This window comes from Callorhinchus milii, unplaced genomic scaffold, assembly GCF_018977255.1.
Source record: "Callorhinchus milii isolate IMCB2004 unplaced genomic scaffold, IMCB_Cmil_1.0 Scaffold16, whole genome shotgun sequence".
Classification (NCBI taxonomy): Eukaryota; Metazoa; Chordata; class Chondrichthyes; order Chimaeriformes; family Callorhinchidae; genus Callorhinchus; species Callorhinchus milii.
In genome coordinates this window covers 9,025,750-9,048,991 of record NW_024704757.1, presented here as the reverse complement: position 1 = coordinate 9,048,991, position 23,242 = coordinate 9,025,750, and the positions used below count along the sequence as shown (strand labels likewise).

At 38.1% G+C, this 23,242-nt stretch overlaps 1 protein-coding gene across 1 annotated transcript in view; it reads right to left on the bottom strand.

Moving 5' to 3' along the window:
- Positions 1–324: 324 nt before the first annotated feature.
- The window catches only part of usp42 (ubiquitin specific peptidase 42), a 39,041-nt gene continuing 16,123 nt past the window's right edge, over positions 325–23,242 (bottom strand). The window contains exons 5-20 of the mRNA XM_007893576.2: positions 23,050–23,152; positions 22,237–22,304; positions 21,938–22,008; positions 21,234–21,316; positions 20,642–20,753; positions 19,138–19,278; positions 18,416–18,516; positions 18,195–18,333; positions 16,180–17,211; positions 9,785–9,882; positions 7,214–8,683; positions 6,123–6,460; positions 4,877–5,035; positions 3,553–3,659; positions 2,596–2,664; positions 325–1,744 (exon numbers count right to left, since the gene is read on the bottom strand). Coding sequence (XP_007891767.2) covers positions 2,626–2,664; positions 3,553–3,659; positions 4,877–5,035; positions 6,123–6,460; positions 7,214–8,683; positions 9,785–9,882; positions 16,180–17,211; positions 18,195–18,333; positions 18,416–18,516; positions 19,138–19,278; positions 20,642–20,753; positions 21,234–21,316; positions 21,938–22,008; positions 22,237–22,304; positions 23,050–23,152 — 4,061 coding nt within the window. The 3' untranslated portion in view covers positions 325–1,744; positions 2,596–2,625. The remainder of the gene's footprint in view (positions 1,745–2,595; positions 2,665–3,552; positions 3,660–4,876; positions 5,036–6,122; positions 6,461–7,213; positions 8,684–9,784; positions 9,883–16,179; positions 17,212–18,194; positions 18,334–18,415; positions 18,517–19,137; positions 19,279–20,641; positions 20,754–21,233; positions 21,317–21,937; positions 22,009–22,236; positions 22,305–23,049; positions 23,153–23,242) is intronic.

Here is a 23,242-nt window from a genome sequence, read left to right as displayed (position 1 = left end):
CACTCCTAAACATGATCCCCGATCTCCAGTCCAGAAGTTTAGAAAAATGTTTTCCTAATGGTGCAGTCCAGTCCTCCAAGCTTAGAAAATCTGTGTTGGGACATTCTTGCTGTCAAGATAGCCTTCCACCAAAGGTGAGGGTTATCTCAAGCTCTTCTATGAACCACAGTACAACAATCACACGTTTGGAAGTCTCACAAAAACAGAAGGCACCATAAATTGGCATTTGCCACAAGGAAGGATCGGTGATACGTGGGGCAAATAGAGCAGTTACGTTGGGCATTTACTCGTGGACTGCGAAAGTAAATGCATTAACACAGTGCATTATACATATTTCTTTTCGGCTTTACTTCATGTTTGTACATTCTACAAATTTCACATGCTACAGTACAATATGGGCAGATGGCAGTTCCATCCGAAATGTCCGTTGACCAATTAAAGTAAAACGTACTTCAATACAGCTCTGAACCACACACACTTTCATAAGAATCACAGATTACATTTGACTTGTTTTCCTGATACAGGACCAAAGTTGAAATAGCTGGCATCACAGTTTGACAGTGTCTCAGTATTAATACAATTCACAGGATCCGCTTCTGTCTGCAACTAGAAACTTTAAAGTGACTGTGTTGTGATCCACAAGAGGGTAGGAAGCACCGATACACAAAAAAGGAACACATTCGAGATCACATCTTGGCAGCTTAAGCTTATGCTGTATTTCTTCACCATCGTACTAAAGTGGGGATTTGATTCAATTAACAATATAGCAACGTTGCAGAGTTTTTGGGGGTTTAAGTAATTCTTTCCCCTAATGTACTAATCGTATGTTATTACAATAGGAGCACCTTAAAAGAAATTAAATTGTACAAAGCATACTCTGAATACAAAGTAATTTCCAATATGTAATTGTGAGAGTGAAAGAAAATCTCGTTTCCAAGCCCTTATGTTGCACAAATTATAACAAGGAATTTAAAATTAAACAAATGAAGTATTTGTAACTCAAGTCAATATTCCGTTAAAATTAATCTCGATCTTGAATACATGCTCAATACTTTAGGTTTATGTTTTTTTAAGTTTTCTTTTTCAGGCATTTTTTTTTTTTAAAAAGCAGTTAAAATGATTTTGTTTCTAGTTTCAGACAGCATCCCAATACAAATAAGTCACTTGAGATTTTTCCCCCCATAAATCTAAACTATTCTGTTTCTATCTTCTATGACTGTTGTTCGTGAAAAAAAAACTTTGGGTTCATAAAATAAAATCTAGTGCTTGGTTCATTTGAAACAAACCATTGATTTCACAGTCTGTTGCACTATTCCTGCATTCCAAAAAAAAGCCATTTCCTGGTCCTCCTCTTTTTTTGCACCAGTTTGCACCCGAAATTTAACCACTAAAAATTTACACATAACACATGAGTAGTAATCAAACCTGAGTCTGTGGCTGAGCAGCATTCGAGTCTTTAAAAAAATTCCAGGGTGACCATTTATATATTACAGTTATTTATACAGTATTTGTACAGTGTTCAACAAGGAACAGAAACAAACAATCCATTTGGATTTTTCACTAAATGTGTAAATAAAAAAAAATTCCCCCAAAAAACTAAAGTTCTCCCACCCACCCAGATGGTAAAATTCTGTACAGTATTTAAAGGAATAAAGCACCACATTCTGGATCCAGGAGTGTGAATTCTTTGAAGCTTTTCATGTTTTTTTGCTGCATACAGCTGGTTTATTCCACTGTTTTGCATCTGTTTGGGAGAGAGAAAACAGAACCAGATGAAGAGGTAAACATTTTGGGTTTTTTTCTCCACCATTTTCTCGCAAACGAACCAGTAAGAAATCCTTCTGAAATTCCTTCCTGCTTACTGGTCCCAGGATTTATCGAATTATTATACAGAAGTTAAAGTACTTCCCAGATCAAATAATAAAAGGAACCCCGGCATCCCTCTAGACTTAATGACATCGCTTGCAAACAAACACAATTGAAATGGATAAGAGTAACCAAACCAGAATAGTATATTTCTGTACAATTACAAGCATCACATACATACATACATCAATGTAGAAAAATATCTACAGCACAAACAATTACTAAAATTAACTTTTGATTGTTATAGTGCTATAGGTGGGTTATCAAAGCAAAATCAATGTCATGATTTAAAAAGGAATGAGATAAGCACTTAAAAGCATGAAGATATAAAGGGTCATGAGAAAAGTGTAGTTAAATTCACAAGACTGCTCCAGCTCCGGGGAACCAGCACGTTGGGCTGAAAGGCCACTTACTTTTCTGTAAACATTCTTTGGTTTCAGAGAAAATTTTGGGTTGCCACATTTGTCAATTAAGTGAAAGGCTCAATTTGTACCCATGCAATATAAATAATGGTGATGGGATATGAGGAACGAAACTCATGATTTGATTTCAAATCATTATGGAATAGACCGTAAGTGGAATTTGATCTGAAAAATATTGCTGTGAATGGAAAATCATGAAAATTTGATTTTCAACAAAGTTTATCTTAAATCACTTCTTGTAACCTTATATCAGTTAATCCACAGAAGCAGAATTTGTCTTCAGTTTCATTTTTTTTTAACGACTTACTTGCAACTAAGGTCTCTACTACTGGTAGGCTTAGTGGGCCTTCTGTTCTTCATGTCTCTTTTCACCAGTCTGTAAACAGAAAATGTCAAAAAAACGTTTGTGATCTTCTCCAAGCATTCTCCATGTGACAGAATGTACAAATGCATCAGTTTAAAAGCCTCTAAATAATTCTACCAATATAGTAATAATCCCTAAAAAAAAGTCACTCAATCAATCCACGACTGTTTGTGGGACACTGCTGTGTGCAACTGATTGCCAAGTTTCGCTACAACATAGACAGTCGATCCACTTTACAATATATTCTGTCAAGCGCTTTGAGACGTCTCAACGATATGATAAAGTGTTATATCAAATGCAATAATTATTATTATTATAGTCTAACAATTTAAAATGTGTTTTCTGACCAGTATTGATGATCTTATATTAAGATCACTATGCGGGTTTTTTATTTTTCAGACACATATTTGAATTCAAAGTGGTTAGGGATGTCATTAGCAGGGAATGGGAAAAACTTCCAGGCCAGCTTTGAGCCCTAGTTTCAGGATAAATTGAATTCAGTTCTCCAAATCAAAGACGGCTCTTTCTTTAACAGTGCCAATTCTTTATTGGACCTCTCTGAGTGAGATAGACAGTTACACAGTTATTCCAAGTATTGTACTGTGGACTCACAGATAATGGGTGAGAATGATCAAGCATTTTATGTAGGACCCTAACAGTCAGCAGAAAGGAAATCCCACAATCATCCCACTGATCATACTGGATTTAAATCCAAATCCCAGAGGCTCAATGACTGCGACACCTCATCTCCAAGGTCACCAGTTCTTGCTTTTCCCAGTGTAGATTTTTGAAGCAGATTTTAATCAGCATTGAGTTTGAGGATTTTACAAATAAAACATTGATGGTAGTTTATGTGTGTTTATTATGTATAATATATTTACACACACATACTCATATTACCTTCCATCTTGTCGAATCTCTGAAAGAACTACCACTCGTCAAGTCTCGTCTGCTGTCCTTTTCACTGTATTCCTTGTTGTAATTGTGCGAATAATGCCTTTCTCGGACTACAAATAAAATTACAAATGCATTTAACATAGTTATATAAATAAAATCCCCACAAAAATCAGCCTTGAAAACCTCAAGATTACAAAATTCAGGCAGTAAAACAACCCAGTGTGAACATTAAAAAAAATTGGAATCCCACCACTTGCCTATCAGATAGAAGACCCTCCCCACCAACCCCTTTTGGATTATTTAGGGATAAAGAATAATATATTTGGCATTGGATTATGCTGAAAGGGAAACAGGATCAGGCAGGAATCAATAGCCGGAACTCAATCAGTCCATCCGCATTTAGGCTTAAAATTAGGTTTTACAGGAAATTACACTTTGACTGAAGTTATTAAACTAATTGTGAAACATCCTAGATTATTTTACACAAATTGTACTGAAATATACTAGATATTCAGACCCCAGACTTCTCACTCTTCAAGGGCCATTTGGTCCAATTTTGTAAGCTGCGTTTGCAGAGATGGCAATCTAATACGATGTATGTAGCCTCACGGAAACAGAATTATAAACTAGATATTCCATCCAGACTGGAGGTAAAAGTGAGACAACAGACAGTAGCAGGGAGACTTCTGAAGGGTGTACAAGTTTTGGTGTACAAACTATCTACTTTATAGGCTTCTGGACCAACACCACCAACAAATTACATTTGTATAACGCCTTTCACGTCAGGAGGACGTCCCAAGGTACCATCTATGGGACAACTGGTGTTAAAGATGGCGCAATCTAATAGAAGAAATTTTTTTTTTTGAGGAACAGTTTAGGTTTACTATGTATATTTGTCAACAAATACACAGTCATTACACTTCACAGAAACATTGTGAAGTCCTTTTAAGATGTTTAAAGTCAAACGCAAGGCTTATTATATATGTCCGCACATTACATTAATGACTACCCAACATGCCTGTTTTATTTTGTGGTAAGCTCCCATTTACAGGGCTTGAGCTTGAATCCTAGCTGTAACCAACACTGCACTCAACCACCTTAGGTTCTCTTCATCACACTCCTATTACCCCCAGAGATGCCTACAGATGAGCTCACTCTTGGTTGGTCTTTTATGAAATTGTTTTTTGAAGGGAATTAAGAGTAGAAGAAAATTAGCACAGTGATTTATCGTGCCTTGTGAAGCACACTTGAAACGTCAGCCACCATTAAAGGCAGTTATAAGTGGGAATTAAAGTTTTTTTAAAAAACAAACCAAAGTAGGACTTACAGTGTTCTTTATCCTGCTTTGAAATCGGTTTATGTTGGTCACTGCCATTTTCTAGCCTCAGCCTGGACCAGTCACTCTGGTGTACAGTGAGAGAGCCCGATCCAACACAGTTCACAAGATGCCGATTTGAATTTCCATTATGCACATTCAACGTTTCTTCTAAAACAAACAGTACAGTAATGAATGATTAAGAGAATCTTGGAGTTAAATATACATTCTTCATTCATTCTATACCTCGATACCTTTTAAAGGTACATTTAATACAACAAAGAAATGGCACTATTTCATCGAGGGTTTAATTATTACCTGATCACCGTCTCCCCTCACATACACCACCTCCCCAATCCCTATAAATGCTTCATATTGTTGCTCGTTAACACAATCTTCAGGTTCCAACACTCATTCTACTGGCTGGTGAATTGAGATTTTCCTCGTATTCTCATCAACAATCCCCCAAATCAAATTGGTTATTCATGTCTGTTTGTGGGACATTGTTATGCTCAAATTGTTTGCTGCGTTCGGCGACAAGTACAGTCATCACACTTTACAGTAAATCCTATGAAGGACTTTGAGGTGTTTGACGGCATGATAAGGTGCTATATCAAATGCAAGGATTATTATATTACTGGTACCCTCCTCAATCCAGGGTACAAATTTACATTAATAAATCATTGCCAATAACAAGAGTCTGACATAGAGATTTAGTGAAGAGTCCCATTCAAATTCATGCAGGGCCGAATGTAGTCAATCAACCACCACCTTTTCCAGGGTACTTGTTTAATTTGAAGGACTTTGTTTTTGCAATGCAGTTTTTGTTTCTTAAAACACCAATCACAAGGATTCTGAAGGGAATAAAATGTAGACATTAAAAACACTGGCCCTGAGTAACAAAAATACATTGGCATCTAAAATGTAATTTTAATGTCTCTACCGATGCCGTTCTAAGGTAACTTAATAAAACACAATGTAAAATAAAGCATGTTTCACAGATTTCATGGAATAATAGAATTAATGAATCCTTCACATCTATAACATGCTGCTAAGCAAAATCAAGTGGGGTTTAGATGCCAATTTGTTACAAATTGTATACTGACTAGCAATATGAATAAAGTTGCTTTTTATCCCACTTTATATTAAAATCTCAGAAATTCAAACTTCATGAAGTTTGACCAAATTAATCCCAGTTTTACACTTTCATCCAAAAGGCACATCATTTTACTGATATTGGTTCATTGCTGCATCTTACCTTTGCTGTGGACATAGTCTACGTAGCAACTGTTTTGCTTGGTGTCCAAATGCCCAAATTTTGCTTTCGGTGACACCTTGTTCTCTTCATATGCTTGTTGTTTGTGACTGTGCATTATCCGATCTTCAGAACAAAGGCTTCGAGTGGACTTGTGAATCCTTTCAGAATCGCTTAGGATATCACTCTTCTTGTTAGCTGATGGAATCTCCTGGTGCTTTCTGGAATGGTAATGGACGTCTTTGTCATTGTGATGCCTTTTCTTCTTCTTTTTCTTCTTTTTCCTACGTTTCCTTTCATCAGCTTCAGAGTTTACTTCGGATGAGTCCAAAGACTGATGCCTAAAGAGTATAGATTATAACACTATCACAACACGGGCAACACAAATCAAATACAATTAAAGACCATAATCTGTTGTAAAATATTGTCAGCAGGATATAGGAATAAACCTGAAATAGGCTCTATGGATCTTGAGGAATGCACTTTTGCAAAAATAGCTCATCAAAAATGTCCTGGAACCAGTCAAGTCTAATGAACTATTAGTTGCTAAGACAGATGGTGCAGATCAATACAAGATCACAAACAGATTTAATTACTTTACACAGAATGGTATATATATATTATATATATAGAGAGGAAATTATCTGGGGAGATGGTGGATTGTATTAGCAAACTGAAGAGGGCAGTGGTCAAAATGCAGACATTAAAAATATTGGCCCCGAGTAAAAAAAAACTCATCAAAGAAAGATTGTAGAAGTAGATCGAATAAATTATCCTACAATATTATAATAATGATGTAGGATTATTTATTTGTTTTGTATGCTTCGGGCCATTAGTACAGTAGCAGCCTTTTCCCATACTGTACATATCTACTTAGGTGCCTTAAGAGTTTATTGTCAAAGGACACAAACTGGCCAGTTTATTATTTCCAGGGTTGAGGTGGTGGGGATAAAAGGATACGTGTTGCCCCCCCAAATAGTATGGAAATATTTAAAGACAGAAATGCTAATATACCAGCTCAACACACTCTCATTTTTGACCAATGAAACATAATATCAATGCTACAAGTATTGCAAGAACACTAAGAATCTTACTTGTGGTCCCTTTCTCTGCGTTTGTCTTTTGATGCCTTCTTCTTCTTTGATTTCTTATGCTTTTTTATCCTTCGCTCCTCCAAAGATGGATCACACAAGAGTTTTTTGCGTTTCTTGTCGACGTCACTTTCACCATTCTCACTGCTGCTATGTTTCCTCTTCCGCTCCCATTTTCTTTCTTGACAACTGTGGTTAATCTCCTTATTCAAAGTCCTTCCACTAAAGTCCAAAGTATGTTGCTTTTCTCTGGAGATCTTGTCTTCACGACGATGAGAATGATTAAATGACTGTGAGTCAAGCTTTGAGCGCCGGTAGCCCTTTCCATCCTCGACTGGATGTCCATTATCTCTAGCTTTATATTTGTCAATTCGTTTCTCCTGATAATATTCTTGTTTATAGGCTCGACTGCTGTAGTTATGGTTTGCTGGTTTTTCAGGCTCCCTTTCAGTTTGAGACCATCGGCTATCCTTGTGTTCTCTAGATCTGTGCCTATAATTGGAATCACTTTTATCATTTTGTAAAATTCTACTATTGACCGCATTAGTCTTTTCCTTACTTTCCAATTTTTTTTGGACAATAGGAGAGCTCTCCTCTTGAAATCGGTTTTCTTCTTGACCAGCCTTACCCCTATTTGCAGGCAGAATTAAATCTCTGCCCGTGCCGTAATTTTCTGAAATTTTGTTTTGATCTTGATTAGAACTTTCCTCAACGGGCAATTTGGCTAGGTCAGTGGTCTGCTGCTCTGACATCCTCTGTCTAACTTGACTGATTCCCTCCCTTCCTGGATATTGATCACGGTCAAGAAGTCGACCATTTTCATCAGCCTTCCTACTTTTGTTTTGATTGTTCCTTTCTCTAATGCCAGATTCAAGTTTTTCAATGCAAAGCTCATCCTTTTCTGATGACTTGTTTTCACTGGCTTGTCTGGTCTTTTCCTTAGCAGGAGACTGCTGCACACTAGGTTGGCTTTCTCTTTCCAAAGTTTCCACCTTGTCAGCATTAGTTTGATGAGCACTGCTGACATCTTCAATTACTGATAATGCACTTTTTTCCTGATCAAATCTCTCTATTTTCTGACCATTGTGTCCATTAGTCTCATGGTCAACAATCGGTACCAACTCCCTAACCTGACTAGGATTTAATCTTTCTTCTTTTGGCTTCTCAATATCATTATTTTCTAATTTTATCTTTACATTAGTAACAAGACTTTGCCTGCTAGGATTGCTGCTAACAAGATGGGACTCTTCATTATTTCTGCTTTTACTTTCACAATTCTTTTTTTGAATGGGACCAGGTGTGGATGGTACAGATAGAGCATCAGTGACTTCTTTTAGTGGACAGACTGGCAGGTTTGCTTGTTTCTCAACTGTATGTACACGGACTGTATCCGCATCACCACCACCACCACAATGATTCACTGCAGAAGGTGCCTTTGCATGCATCAGCAAGTGGTTTTCATTCACATTTGCCCTGTAAAACAAAGGCTTGCTTAATTGTATTCTTATTGGCATTTGCTTTAGACTTTAATTTCAACATTGATCAAATGCCTGAGAGGTATCTGACAATAATCATTAAACAGTTCATCTTAAACTGAGCTTCAACATAAAAAAATAAAATTGGCAGAATATCGAATTTACGGAGGACATAAAACACTACTAGCTTCAAATTCTGGAATATGAATTGTACAAAACCTTGATTATCTGTTTTGTAAGAGAGCATTATTTACTCTATAAACAGATACAGGATCACCCAGTGTCCAAAGGGACACTTAGTGAATGGCATAGCTCAAGAAAGTAAAAGGGACAAAGTCTACACAATACCAATTTTATTTGGGGGATTGTTGGCCGGGACACTGGGAGAAACTTCTGTCTGTTTTCCAATAGAGGAATGGGATCTTCAACGTTCACCTGAACAGGCAGATGTGATGGGACCTTAGTTTAATGTCTCATCCAAAGGATGGCACCTCCAACAATGCAACACCCCCCAGCACTGCATCAAAGTGTCAGCTTAGACTATGTGATTCCAATTCCTGACATGAGGGCTTGAACCCACACTTTCTGACTCAGAGGCGAGATTGCTACCATTGCACCAGGCTGAGACATTAATGATGATAGCAATGGTGGTAGTTTTGAATGGGAGCAAGTCAATGTAAGGCCAATCTCCTGATTTTATCTCACTATATTTCTCCAAGTAGAAAGATTGGTCTTCTTTCAAGCTGATTTAAAACCACCTGATAATCAAAAGGTATTATCACTACTTATGTAAGACCACATTAGAGGTCTCTAGCCCACCACTAAAGTAATACTTTATACAAATTAGTTACTACTTGACTGAAAAACAACCAAGTACATTACTGGCCAAAAGTCAATTCTTGCTAAATAATCCTTGCACTTGATATAGTGCACGTTCACATCTGGAAGTCTCAAAACTTCACAGGATTTACAGTAAAGTTTAGTGACTGCATATATTCTCTACAAACACTAGATTGGATTACAAGCTTCCTGGGAGATAATTAAGAACATTTTCTGATATCTTTGTAAACAAATACATTTTAAAAACACAGACTCTTACCGGATTTCTTGTTTAGTGCAGCTCTCTTGTTTTGCGCAGCCTGCTGAACAATTCTGCAGTATCTTTTTAGTGTTTGCACGCAGTGAAACAGGACAAGCCTAGAAGAGAGAAAAAAAATGTTTAAAGCAATTTATATAGACGAAGCAACACAACATAGTAAATAGATTAAAGTCTACACATAACAGCATTTACTTGTCAAAATACATCACTAATGCACTCAGACTCGAAAAAGGTGCAGATCAACAATGTTACATAGTTGACTCAACCAGGAGACCAGAGATATTATCCTTCATTCACATTTGAGCTGCTCCAGATTGCTTATCTGAGCAAGGGGAAACTTTACAGAAGGAAAAATTCCTGCTCAGATTTCTGGCCAATGAAAGACCACCATTAGTGGATTGTGGGCTGAAGATTACTTGAACAACCCCGTCACAGATGCAAGGGGAGAGAAGCCAGACCACAAAATACACAAATTATCTCCCCATCTCCTCTGAACGTAGTGACCAGTGATTCGTGGGGTTTAGTTCTACTGGTGTTGGAAGCCTTAAAGTGGTTGGTTGCCTGTCAAGTGGCCATTCTTTATGAGTGAGCCAGTGAGTGATGCCAGGTTATTCAACATATAGGGGGAGGGGGAGAGAAAGAAAATAGTAGCGCCATCAAAGCCACAGCTGTCCCTGTAGACACCTAGATTGCACATACACCCTTTGCACCAAGGCATAATATGCATTTATACATTGAGTCAATGTGGTCACAATTTGATTTTTTTAAATTAAATAGTATTTGATACAAACTATAAAAGTTCAACTTTTAAAAATGATGCGTATTTCAGGGTAATGAAATTGCAAATTAGTTCAGGGTTCTAGACAATGTCAAAGCACATATTTAAAAACACATCCTTTTTACGCATTTATAATCATAGAATTATACAGCACAGACGGAGGCCATTTGGCCCATCTTGTCTGTGTCAGCTCTTTGAAAAGAGCTATCCAAATCAGTCCCACTCCCCCGCTCTCTCCCCATAGCCCTGCAAACTTGTCCTCCCCAAATAATTATTTACTTCTCTCTTAAAAGTTGTTATCGAATCGGCTTCCACCACCCTTTCAGGCAATGCATTCCAGATCCGAACAACTCACTGTGTGAAAAAATTTCTCCTCATCTCCTCTCTGTTTATTTTAACATCTACTTTAAATCTGTGTCCTCGGGTTACTGACTCAACCACCAGTGGAAATAGTTTCTCTTTGTTCACCCTATCAAATCCCCTCATAATTTTGAAAACTTCTATTAAGTCTCCTCTTAACGTTCTCTGCTCCAAGGAGAATAATCCTGGCTTCTCTCGCCTCTCCTAATCTAGAATACCATCTTCACCAACTTTTGTGAGGCAGTTTTTATAACTCTCACCTGTATTGATATTGCAATATTCAAATAATATAATTTTTAACATCTGAATTAAAATCATTGTATGTTTAAATTTGTTATGATATAATTATCTGAAAGATTAAACACCAGGCTAATTACTAACACTTTATAGCTAAATATACAAATTTTAATGTGATTTAATCAAAATTAAATCATCTGAAAAATATAATATCAATACACGATTGATGAGTGTTCCACACAAAGTGGATCAAGACGATTGCTGGATAACTAAAGAAAGTAATTTTTGAAACACCATTTTAGTGGAGTACAAACAAGACTGCGCTTTAATATTATATAACTTGCTTTACACTTTGTAAGTAGTTGGGTTAACACTAGTTTGCTTGTCCAGTCTGTCCAGGGTCTTAGAAAGGATTAAAGATAGACGGGTCAAGGGATTTGGGTAACAAAAAGCTGACACATGCATTGCCACTTGAGTGTAAAAGGTGTGAAAAACACATAGGGGGCATTTCATCTGAAATTCCAAACACATGTATATTAAAGCCATCTGTTCTGATTAAGCCCTTCTTCTTACTTGTTCACTTAGCTGTAAACAAACCTTTTTGTTCCTTTAACTGTTTATCTCAGATCAGTTTGAAGTGCAGATATGGCAGCCCCAACCAAGTCAGACTTTGTATGACACCTCTTATGTTCGTAAAGAATATGCACTCTTTTCCACTATTATATGTTGGATGACTGGAGCCGAGAAGAGACTTTGTCAGTATCCTGTGCAATTGTTAGAAAGCCTATATTATTTGTGATGTCTCAAGAACACAGGTAACATCAAAGCGGTCACAAAGTGTGGCCTTTTTCACAGTTTAGCATTTAAACTTTTTTCCCCCACCAGCAAACTGATCAGATATCAGCTTTAAGACGACTCGTACAGAGTGTGTCACATGCAGTGACGTATAAGTGGCCATTATTCAGGATAAAGGGCTCAGTCTCTTGTACAAAGCAGTAGATGACTGCCAAAAATTCGTAATGGGCAAACCCCCGATACCCGAGGAAGCTATTCAGTAAAGTCTTTCACTCATTTGGCAGAGGTGACAGCAAGCGCTGGTTAAACCCACAGTAAAATAACCCATTGAGGAGTTATTTTGTACTTTGTCTAAATTGCAAAACTGTGCTCTATGATTGTGTTCTTATTCAAATTTAGATTGCAAATAAAATTGGATATATTAGCCTGTAAACTGTTGGTATGAGTTGCAATATCTGCCATTTCAAGAGATAGTATAAGGATAGTAGGGCCCTCAAATCCAGTAGCACATTACTCCAAGCAGGGTCACGCTTAGCCTTCAATTGTGTGGTTAGAGAGTAGTATTCCACAAGTAAAGGGATAAGACATTCCACTTCCAGATTTAGCTGTGAGGTAGTTATAAGTAAAGAATGCATTCCTAAACCCAAAATGAAATGTCTAAACTTTAGGGTCAATTTATTTTATTTTTCCTCTTTCTTTATCTCCACTCCAGGAGATGCTGCCTTTTGCTGGACTATAGTTCCATCATGAGTGTTGGTCACTCTCCACATGATGTACTTTGTGTAACTGACCATTCTTCATGGAAGCACTTCGGCAGCAGATTATTCAATGGGGCAGAAGAAAAAGGAAATCCAGCCATGCTCGACACTAGTCAGATGTTCAGACACACACACTTTCCTGCAGTCAATCATAACAGGAACTGGCTGAATATTGCTACCTAGTCAATTGTTGCATTCGAATGGTTAACTGGATTGTGATCAGCTAACTCAGCACAGATAAGGAAGGGTACAGATAGGAGCTTCTGGTCTCAGGTTTAGGACTACACAGGCAGGTTTACACACCAGGGGTGTCATGATAATCTCAGATATGGCTCCCACAAGGAGTGTGGTAAAGAAATGGTGTTCATAACATAGGGAATAAGAAGGGCTGTGAGTCAGTTCCTGTGAGTCTTGATACTCACCAAACAAACAAAAATATCTACCTCTGCACTTAAACCTCAACTCAAAGAACTTTTAAACAAAATTGTCAGATATACAACACAAGCACAAGGTTTATAATAATGCACATTGCCCTAAGCACACCATGATATGGAGCTGCATATAAAATCTCAAAAACTAGAATGTAGAAATTTCAGTACCTGACAGCTCTGTAAAGACAAATACCACCAAGCATTACACAAGTTATTGTAAAATATAGCACTCCCCATTGGCTCATATGATAACGTCACTACCTAGAATGAGACTGCCAGGATGGTGGAAGGAGAACTAGATGGACCTTGATCTTCTCTCACCTAGCAATTTTTTATGTTCTTAATGAAACAGATACAGATTAAGATGATGCCTATTTTGATCCCCAGGTTGTGCTGAACTCAGTTGAAGAAGTAGTTAAGAATGCTACTATTAAGCTGTATCCCTGGGCTAGGGAGGAAATAATCATCCGGTATTCCCGCTCATGACTGTTACCCAGTGCAGTCTGCTGGAAAAGTGAATTTCTGTGTACAGGATTAGGCTTGCTGTGATGCTTATCACAATCAACCATCTTGCCAACATTTGCTTTTGGCTCACACTTTAAATAAGGCCACCAGAGGGCTGCCAGCACCAATGCTATGGTACCCAGCATGAGTCAGTGCCTTCAAGAAAGGAGAGGGGAAGGTAAAACTGGAGGCAGAAAACCAGAAAAGGTTAGAAAATATAATAATACAGGTCATCGTGAACAAAAGAAGCATTAAATTAAAATGTTTGAGAATGTTTTCAAGTGGGTAACACTTAGTTGGAACCAAGGTAAAGAGTCAAGGTTCATTGTGCAAGACATCAAGGCACATGGTATTTGACACCAAGGATAGGAGAGAAAACAAGACAAGCTCCTGGTGAGGCAATATCAAGCTTTGGTTTTAAAAGCCTTGTAGCATGAAGTGATGGTTGAGGGAGAGAAGGAAGGGATTTGAAAGTTTTGAGTTCTTGAGTGAGAATGAATTCTAGACGGTCCAATCAGGTTTGATTTCAACACAAGAATAGAGTAGAGAAAGCAAACTTGAGATCTCTTTTGGACCTTAGGAAGCTTGAGGAAAGATGAGAGAAGTAATGAGCAAATTGCTTCTGTCTTAAGTCTCGGTTTGCTACCACTTTTGTGTTTTTCAGTACAGTAACAGAATCTTAAGTCACAATTCATCTTTAGCTTTCAAGATCCCAGCTACATTATTGTCAAATAGCGTTTCACAGCGATGTAAACTTGTCACAAAAGCTACACACTTTAGCGGAGGAAGTTTCAAAACACAAGTTTAATACAATCAAAAGTCCTCCTATTACATTCACGTTACCGCTGCCACCTGCTGGCCAGTAAACGGAACTTGCCCAGTCTGAAGATGACTCGAGGCTGGGTTTTAATAATCTTGGGACCTCCGCACAGGTGTTCTGCATTTCACTACCAGAACTAAACCATGCGATTGTCACACAAACTTAAATAACCTTCTAAGGGTGTACCCATTATCTCATTAAGGGGGACCCATCTTGTATACTTGAATACTGAAATGCAAATAAAAGCATTGCTATAAAATTAATATATATAATATGTATCTACAATGTCTCCAATTATTAACCAGGGAAAAGTAAGAAGCAACTATTCCTAAAAATGCGCTTACAAACTTATGTTAGATTCTACCACATGTTCAAATTCTTCAATAGATTTTTTTTAAAAACCTTGAAATATTTTATATAAAAAAAAAGTATTGGGTGGCATAGTGGGTGAGACATGCTGAGATTTAGCCCAGGATCTGGCCGTTAGCTGTAAAAGGGGAATAACGTAATTGAGTTTGGACAGTTTCCATCCAGTCTCCAGGAGGCAAAAGGACCCAAGGAATAAAACTGTCCCTAATTTACCAGTCTCAAAGTTAGTCTGCAGGTGCAGCAAGCAACTAAGAAGGCGAAAGGCATGTCAGCGTTCATTGCAAAAAGTTTAGAGTACAAGAGTAGGGAAGTCTTGCTGCAACTGAAAAGGGCCTTGGTGAGACCGCACCTAGAGTATTGTGTGCAGTTTTGGTCTCCTTATTTAAAAAAGGACATACTTGCCCGAGAGGGGGTGCAGCGTAGATTCACTCGGTTAGTTCCTGGGATGAGGGGACTGACCTATGAGGATAGGCTGAATAAACTAGGGCTGTATTCTCTAGAGTACAGAAGAATTAGGGGAGATCTTATTGAAACATAAGATTCTTAAAGGGCTGAATAAAGTAGACACTGAGGGTCTGTTCCCCCTGGTAGGAGAATCTATAACCAGGAGTCACAGTCTTAAAATTAAGGGTCAGCTTTTAGAACAGAGTTGAGGAAACATTTCTTCACTCAGAGGGTAGTGAATTTATGGAATTCACTACCTCAGAAGGCTGTAGATGCTCAGTCCTTGAACATCTTCAAGGCTGAGACTGATAGATTTTTAAAAAAAGAGGGATTAGGGGATATGGGGATAGGGCAGGTAATTAGAGTTAGGTCTGAAGATCAGCCATGATCTTATCAAATGGCGGGGCACAGGCTCGAGGGACCGAATGGCCTACTCCTGCTCCTAATTCTTATGTTCTTATGTTCTAATTTGGCAATCACACTCAGAAGCCACAGGATGGCTTGTACAGGAAGCAGAAAATTCCACACTGGTCAGGGAGATTGGGGCTAATTGTTGGGGCACCTAACCATGTTGTATCCATCATGGGAATGCTTGATATACATACTGGTTGCCTAAATTAGCGAAAGGTTCCCACTTTCCAGAATAAACATAGGTTGCCCTGCAACAAAATTCCCTTTTTTTTAAAAAAAAGCTACTTTTTCAGCTTAAATGTGAGCAGATGAATATCATCAATATGTCAAATACAAACTACGGGAGTGATTTTTGTTTAAGAAGTTGTGAACTTTGTCCACAAGAATGCACGGCACTCAGAAGACATATTTGAACAGACCAAACCAGTTTTGAAAGGCTTAATATAAACGCACATTTAATAAACTTGCAACTAGCACAAACTACTTACTTCATTAGTATGTGATCCTGTTATAGTAGACAAACCATTTGCAGAACAATTCATAGACTGGACTGGAGAAACAATGGATTCACACATCTGACGATTCTTTCCATGATCTCCCATTCTCCTAACTGCATTATTTTTTGCTCCGACTGTCTCAGAATGGAAATTTTCATCTTTAGCATCTATATATGTAGAGATTGGTTTGAGATGTACACTGGATCCAGTTCCATTAACCGTTCCGTTCACAGTCTTCACATAACCATTTTCCTTAACCAAGCCTTTAGGTTCCTCGTCGGATTCTTCTGAAGATTCCTCATTATAAGGGACTAAAGAACTAGCGGATCCAGAAGATCCTTTTGACTGACCATTCACCATTAAGTGAGAAGAGTTGGATGTTACTGGCTTAGGCGCTGCAGCAGATGTGGAGGCAGCAACAGCAGATGTAGAGGCAGTGGCAGACCTGGAGGCTGTGGCGGTAGTAGATGTGGAGACTATGGCAGATGTGGAGGCTTCAGCAGCAGTAGATGTGGAAGCTGTGGCAGATGTGGAAGCTGCAGGAGATGTGGAAGCTGTGGCGGCTTCAGCAGCAGAAGATGTGGAGGCTGCAGAAGATGTGGAGGCTTCAGCAACAGAAGATGTGGAGGCAGAAGCAGTAGATGTGGACGCAGCAGATGATGGTGGAATTGAAGTTGCTGGAGCTGATTTTGCTGGAGTTGATGTTGGTAGAGTTCCTGAGGTAGACTGAGACACATTAGTATGGGATACACTAGGTTTGTACAAATTCTCCAGTGGACTAGTATGAAGGCTGGTCTGATTCTGGCCTTGCCTTGTCCCCTGCTTAGGAGTCTGTATACTGAAGGACAGCTTCTGCCGTTTGGAAGGTTCAGGAATCACTGATGGTCTGGGCAGCGACCGACTCTGAGGGGACCCGGAAGGAGTAGAAATGTTCCTGATACCACTTGTGCTGCTCGTGCTCGGGACTGCGCTGCTGGGAACCTCCTTCACTGAGCAGTTTCCATTCGTTAAGTGGTTTGAGTTCTGTACAGTAAGAAAATTTTTTTGCTATTGATAACTGCAGCATTTTAAAGTTGCTAACAGAAAGTAAGAATATTTATATTCTTTTTCCCCAAACATAAGAATAGATCAATTACAATAAGACCTTTCCAATTGTACAAACCCAAATCTTAAGATCAATCAGTTACACTACAATTTCAGTTGTGTCACTGAAGATTGTTTTTGTATTTTAAATGCTCTTGTAAGGAGTGTACACTGCATTGTTGAGGTACTCTTTGGAGAAATAAGTAAAATTTCTTGAAGTAGGCTTTTTTCATTGCTGGGGCAATTAACATTTATAATAGCACTAGATTATTTATCTGCAAAGCTTAGGCTGTGAATCTGCCAGCAGCCAGTTCAGTCCAGTACTGGTGACAGCTGGAAGCAGGTGACTTACTCTCTTGATCGCACCAGGTATGCAACCAGGTGAAATGGATAGAAAAAGGGCTTACACTTTTTTTTTTACAGAAATTGAATACAGCCTTAAAACGATGAAAAGTAAAGAATTTTCAAATATATATTCCCATCAGCTGTAGGAGCACACCACATGGCAAAGATCTACACAGGTGTCTGTCTACCAAACCAGTATGTTGCAAGTGGCTAATGAACCAATGCAATTTGTTTCCCAGGGAGTTTATTTATAAATGTGCAAGGTAGGAAGCTCAAGCCTGTGGAATGAAAATCATTTTACATTTCATTATTAGGGAATGAATACCTTATCAAAGTATTAGTCTGATCAAAATAAAAATCAAATGTACTATTCAGGTTCAGACAGATGGCTGAATAGCCCATTTCCGTGCTCTTATTCAGGCATTACATTTCTCCCGAAATAAAATTCCATGCTATGCAGAATTTAAATGCAAGTGCACCAACTATGAATATAGTCTGCTTTGTGCAACTGTGTTAAGTCAATTAGCCTCACCAAAATGAATTTGAATTCAGGCTTAATTCGCATCCCTGTTTCCTACCTTGGTCACGTGTGGTGGAAGCTGTGGTCCAATAAAACCAGTTTGGTTAGCAGTTAATCGCTGACTAACAGGTGGTCTTGGAGATGACTGGCCTAAATGAGGGTGAGAATGTTCTGCTCCATTTTTTGAGTCATGAGATCTGGAAAATAACCAATGGTGCTATTAGTATAAAAAATATGTATTCCACAAATGACCTGCAATGCCTAAAATTGTTTCAGTACCTGATATAAAACAGTACATAGGCCTGTTGGTTTAACACCGATCTGATGTCACTTGAGGATACAATCGAATCGTTCATCTGGTACCACTGCCCGTTACTGGCCTAGGGGTAAAAATTGTGTTTCACATTTTTAATTTCAAATGCCAGGCCTTGATGCTTATGAAAAAGTATTAATTGTTTCAACTACAATATTATATTATTTTTTGATAAATACAACATTCACATCATTACCAAACTTTAAAGTAAACGTAAAACAGCAATAACTTGCATTTATTTAGTACTCTCACATAGGGTAGGGTCCTAGAGCCCTTGACAAGCACGCTCACAGAATGGAGCGTGGAGTCCTGTAGCTCAGTGGTTAGAGCACTCGCTTTGCAAGTGAGAGACCTGAGTTCAATTCCAGGCAGGGCGAAACCTTGGGCAAGTTTCCTTACTCCATACGCCTAATAATAATCCTTCCAAAACCCAAAACAATAATAAATTGGTCATTTTCAATCTACGACTGTTTGTAGGACATTGCTGTGCGCAATTGTCTGCCGCGTTCGCCCACAAATATACAGTCAATTCACTTTACAGTCTATTCTGTGAAGCGCTTTGGGACGTCCTCCCGACGTGAAAAGCGCTATATCAAATGCAAGGATTATTATTATTATTAAAATGCATAACATTTCCTAAAGCTTACATTTTTATATAGTATTTTTGATCAATTTGACCAAGTATTACCTTTATGTAGCAGTAGTAATGCCCAGCATGGCAGCTGAACCCTGAATGTACAAGTACTGCATATAGTACATACACTACTGGCTCTCCACTTGACTGAGACATATAGGGTCGAACATCCAGAAATTCAGAGTACCTCACATCCTGAAAAGAAACAAAATTTGCGATTATGAATCTATCTTCAAATTACTAGTGAAGGTAGCTTCTCCCTATTTACTCTATCAGAACTCCACAGAATTGTGTACACTTGCTATCAGGTCCCTCGCAAACCTCTTTGCTCCAATTAAATGGGCCCAATTTCTCCAATCTCCCCTCATAACTATAGCCTTTTATCCTAGGTGTCATTCTCGTAAATCTCTTCCGGCCCCTCCAAGACCTTAATATTCTTCCTGAAGTGGGAAGTGATGAGAAATTGAAGGCATGAAAAAAAATCACATAACAGCTAGATTTACAAACATTTTGCATGAAATATACTAACTTTACAGTGAGAATATTAGGGAACAGGTTCTACTACATAAATCTTGTGACTTTTTCTGCTCTTCAACTTTGTACTTGGCTACACCTATCTTTGAAGGAAATCTTTTGTGCTATTACTTTGTTGTGGAGTGTCCCAGCAACAAAACAGTACAACATTCCAGGACATACAGAGTGTATAAATTCAGAAATGTATCCAAGTCAGCTTTACTCTGTTAGAAAATAGTTTTAAGTAGGTGAATTCATGCTTGTAAAGTTACAGTTTAATACAGTTATTGAATGGAATGCTTCACTTGAACTAACTGCCTTGGAAAGGGCCAACTGATGACTATTTTAAAAGCAAATTACTAATCTACAAACGTAACAATCTTGGAATGAAGTTCAACAGGTAGCACAGGTATTCTTAGGGTTTTCTTTTCATGAGTACTCTTTTGTTCTCTGCTTATTTACCAAGACAACCTGCCCACACCACATTACAAGCTAACCACAAAGAGCTTTAGATTGTCTTACAATAATTTAGAATATAGCAATTAGAATTGGACTGGGCAAGGGAAAAGGACAAATTATGAAGCAAACGCCAAGGATGGTTTTCTTTCATAGCAGGTTTCGGAATCAAAATACGGGACCCCAATCTTCAGCAGATTGTGACCTAGATAGATGGGAAGTTATAACAGTGGGGTTGGAACAGTCCCATTCCATATTTGATGGTCGATGAATCGTGAATCGCTTGGAGGCTGGTACCATTTTCTTGCACCTGGTTTAAGAATTTAATGCAGCAGAAGAGCCCAGAAAACAGAGCATTCAAAATTACCTACAACTGCATTCAGAATCATACAATGTAGCTGAATGAACTGCACTCATTTTGGATTTTTAGAATAAGTAAATGTTGGCATCCACACCTCAATTAGCAAACTGTATTATAACAAAGCCTCCTATAGGTGCGTTCTATTGTAATAAGAGCTTCCCTTATCAGATTGGTTGGATTATTAAATATCTATTGTGCGTAAGAAAATAAACACAACTTTTAAAGTACCTTTGTAATCTTTCCACCAGTAAAGTTAGCAAAGCGTTTTAGAGAGAGTGTCAACACATTTGATGGTCGGTGAATCGTGAATCGCTTAGAAGCTGGTACCATTTTCTTGCACCTGGTTTAAGAATTTAATAAAGCATTCAAGTTAGAAAACATTAGACAAGAAAACATCAATTATACAAAATAGACAGAAATTTTACCACATGTTTACTACAGCATATTTTACAAGGTTTCCCTCTTCCAGTTTACCAAAATGCTATTTTTGTATTTAGTAATACTTCAGTTTTCAAATGAATAATCCAGCATATTCTTATGATTTTTGAAAATCAACTCAGTGGTTGTAAAATACTGAGGCTGTGATGCAACTTTGCAGTGTGGTAATCTATGCAAATCCTATTAGTCCTGCCTAGTACTAATAGGCAGGAATGGCTACAATGCTATTGGAATTGTAGAATTTTATGATGGCACCACGAATAAACCAGATATAGAATAAGTGAGCAGTGCAGTCACAGAGGAGTCGTGTACCACAAAGCAGAAAAGCTACTCACTAAGTCAAGTGCTGCAAGGAAAATGTGCTAAAATCATTTGTACTTACTTGGTGCATTTGTAAGCATTTTCACCATCCAGCTGTTCAGGCTTTACAAACTGTTCTAGGGCTTTTGTGATGTTTGGTGCGGTCTATAAAATAGATTTTTAGATAGATAATTACACTGGACCATCACTTAATATAGTGTAGGTCTAACAGCAACAACAGTTTGAGAAAAATACTGTAGAATACAGCTGGATTTCTTTTGTCCAGGTGGCAAACATTGTAAAAGAGTCACAGATATTTGGGTAGTAGAGTTACTATGGGATATGACAAAAAGAAAAAGCACTGGGATTAAACACAACATTTCTTAAATGAATATATATATATGAAATAAAACCAAACTATAATGCATCATAAATCCAGTCAACAAAGTGGCCAGAAATCCAGCCAGTTATGAAATTGTCATCCACAAGGGATCAGAATTTGGCTTTGTGATATGAGGATTTGGAATTCAGCTTCAATAAAGTTTATGTTTCTACTTGCATTGTCAGATCAAAATAGCACAAATACACACACACTCATTCAGGGCCACAAATGCTATTATTATGGGTCACTGTCTTTAAAAACAAAGCAAATCTTCTCCTGCAGTTCATATTTACACCAGTCCACCAACTTTAACAGTTTGTATAAAAGCTTTTAGGCTCAACATCACTGAAGACAAATATCAAGTTAACTGAATTTGGCTCGCAAAGACCAGAGTATTCTTGTACCTTTATTTCCAGGGCAATATCCAGATATGGGTCATATGTGTCAGAAACTCCCTTGCAGTTCAAACATTTTACTAAAATGGAAACAAATTGCATCAGACAATGTTTTATTAATTTCCTCATTAATTTTAAGTATTAAAGCATTTTATTTCCAACCTACTAAAAAAATAAGGTTTAGACCTCTAAATTATCACTGCTCGGTAAACAAAAACAATTTTAATTAATTAATTAATTTTAATTAATTTGATGAATCAGTCATGTGCTTAAAACTATCCTCGCTTTTTAAAAAAAATCCAACATACCTCTTGACCTCAGGTAACCTCCAAAAATCTGATAAATCAGCGTAGTAGCTTGAGTTTGTCGATCTAATCTGTAGGAATATCAGAAAGAACACTCTATATACTTTCCATACTTAAAATTACCTCAGTATTATTCTGTAACCTTTAAGAATCGAGGCCACATCAGTTCAACAGTGGCACAGCACATTGTTTATGTATAGGATTTCCTGACTGTCTTCAAATCGCTTCATGCCCTGGCATCTCCCTACCTCTCCAACCCACTTACTCCCAAAGCCATGACCCGCTGCCTCTACTCGATTGGCTCCAGCCTCCTGCATGACCCTCGTGCCCTCCATTCCACCATCGATGGCCGTGCTTTCAGCCACTATGCCCAGAAACTCTGGAACACTCTTCCTCTATCCCTCCGCCTCGCCCCTTCTTTCCCCATCTTCAGGTCGCGCGGGAAGATTTTCTGGAGATAAGGGGATTTCCACAGCCAAAGGTTTGTGCGAGGACATCACTGCTAAAATAAAAATGGTTCCTCAATGAAAGTTGCCACTGGATGAACCCTGGATGTTAATAGGATTGGATATCCAATGGAAATTGAAACTGGGCCTGACAAATAAGACTATGACTCTTTCCCCTCTCGTACCCCCAATCAAGTGGCGTACCAACACTTACTTTGACGACTCATGGATAAATAATAGTTAATTGAGTTAGGCACCAGAGAGCGACGATGGAACTCCAAAAGTCAAAACACTCATAGGCGAGGAGGGTGAAAAGTGTCTCGAAAAGGCCAGTCTAGCTAAATAGCTTGTTATTTAAATTTGTACTTACTTGTTGCTTCCATTTAAGCATGCTTTCTGGAGAGCATCAACAGTGTAGCGCAGAAATTCATGGGCATCTTCCTGGTTTCCAAATCGAAAATGTTTTGCTATTCCTAAAAGTATAGAAAAGACAACTTAGATAGTGTAACAACTTTAATGTAATAAGTCAGTGTAATAATAATCCTTGCATTTGCTATACTGTC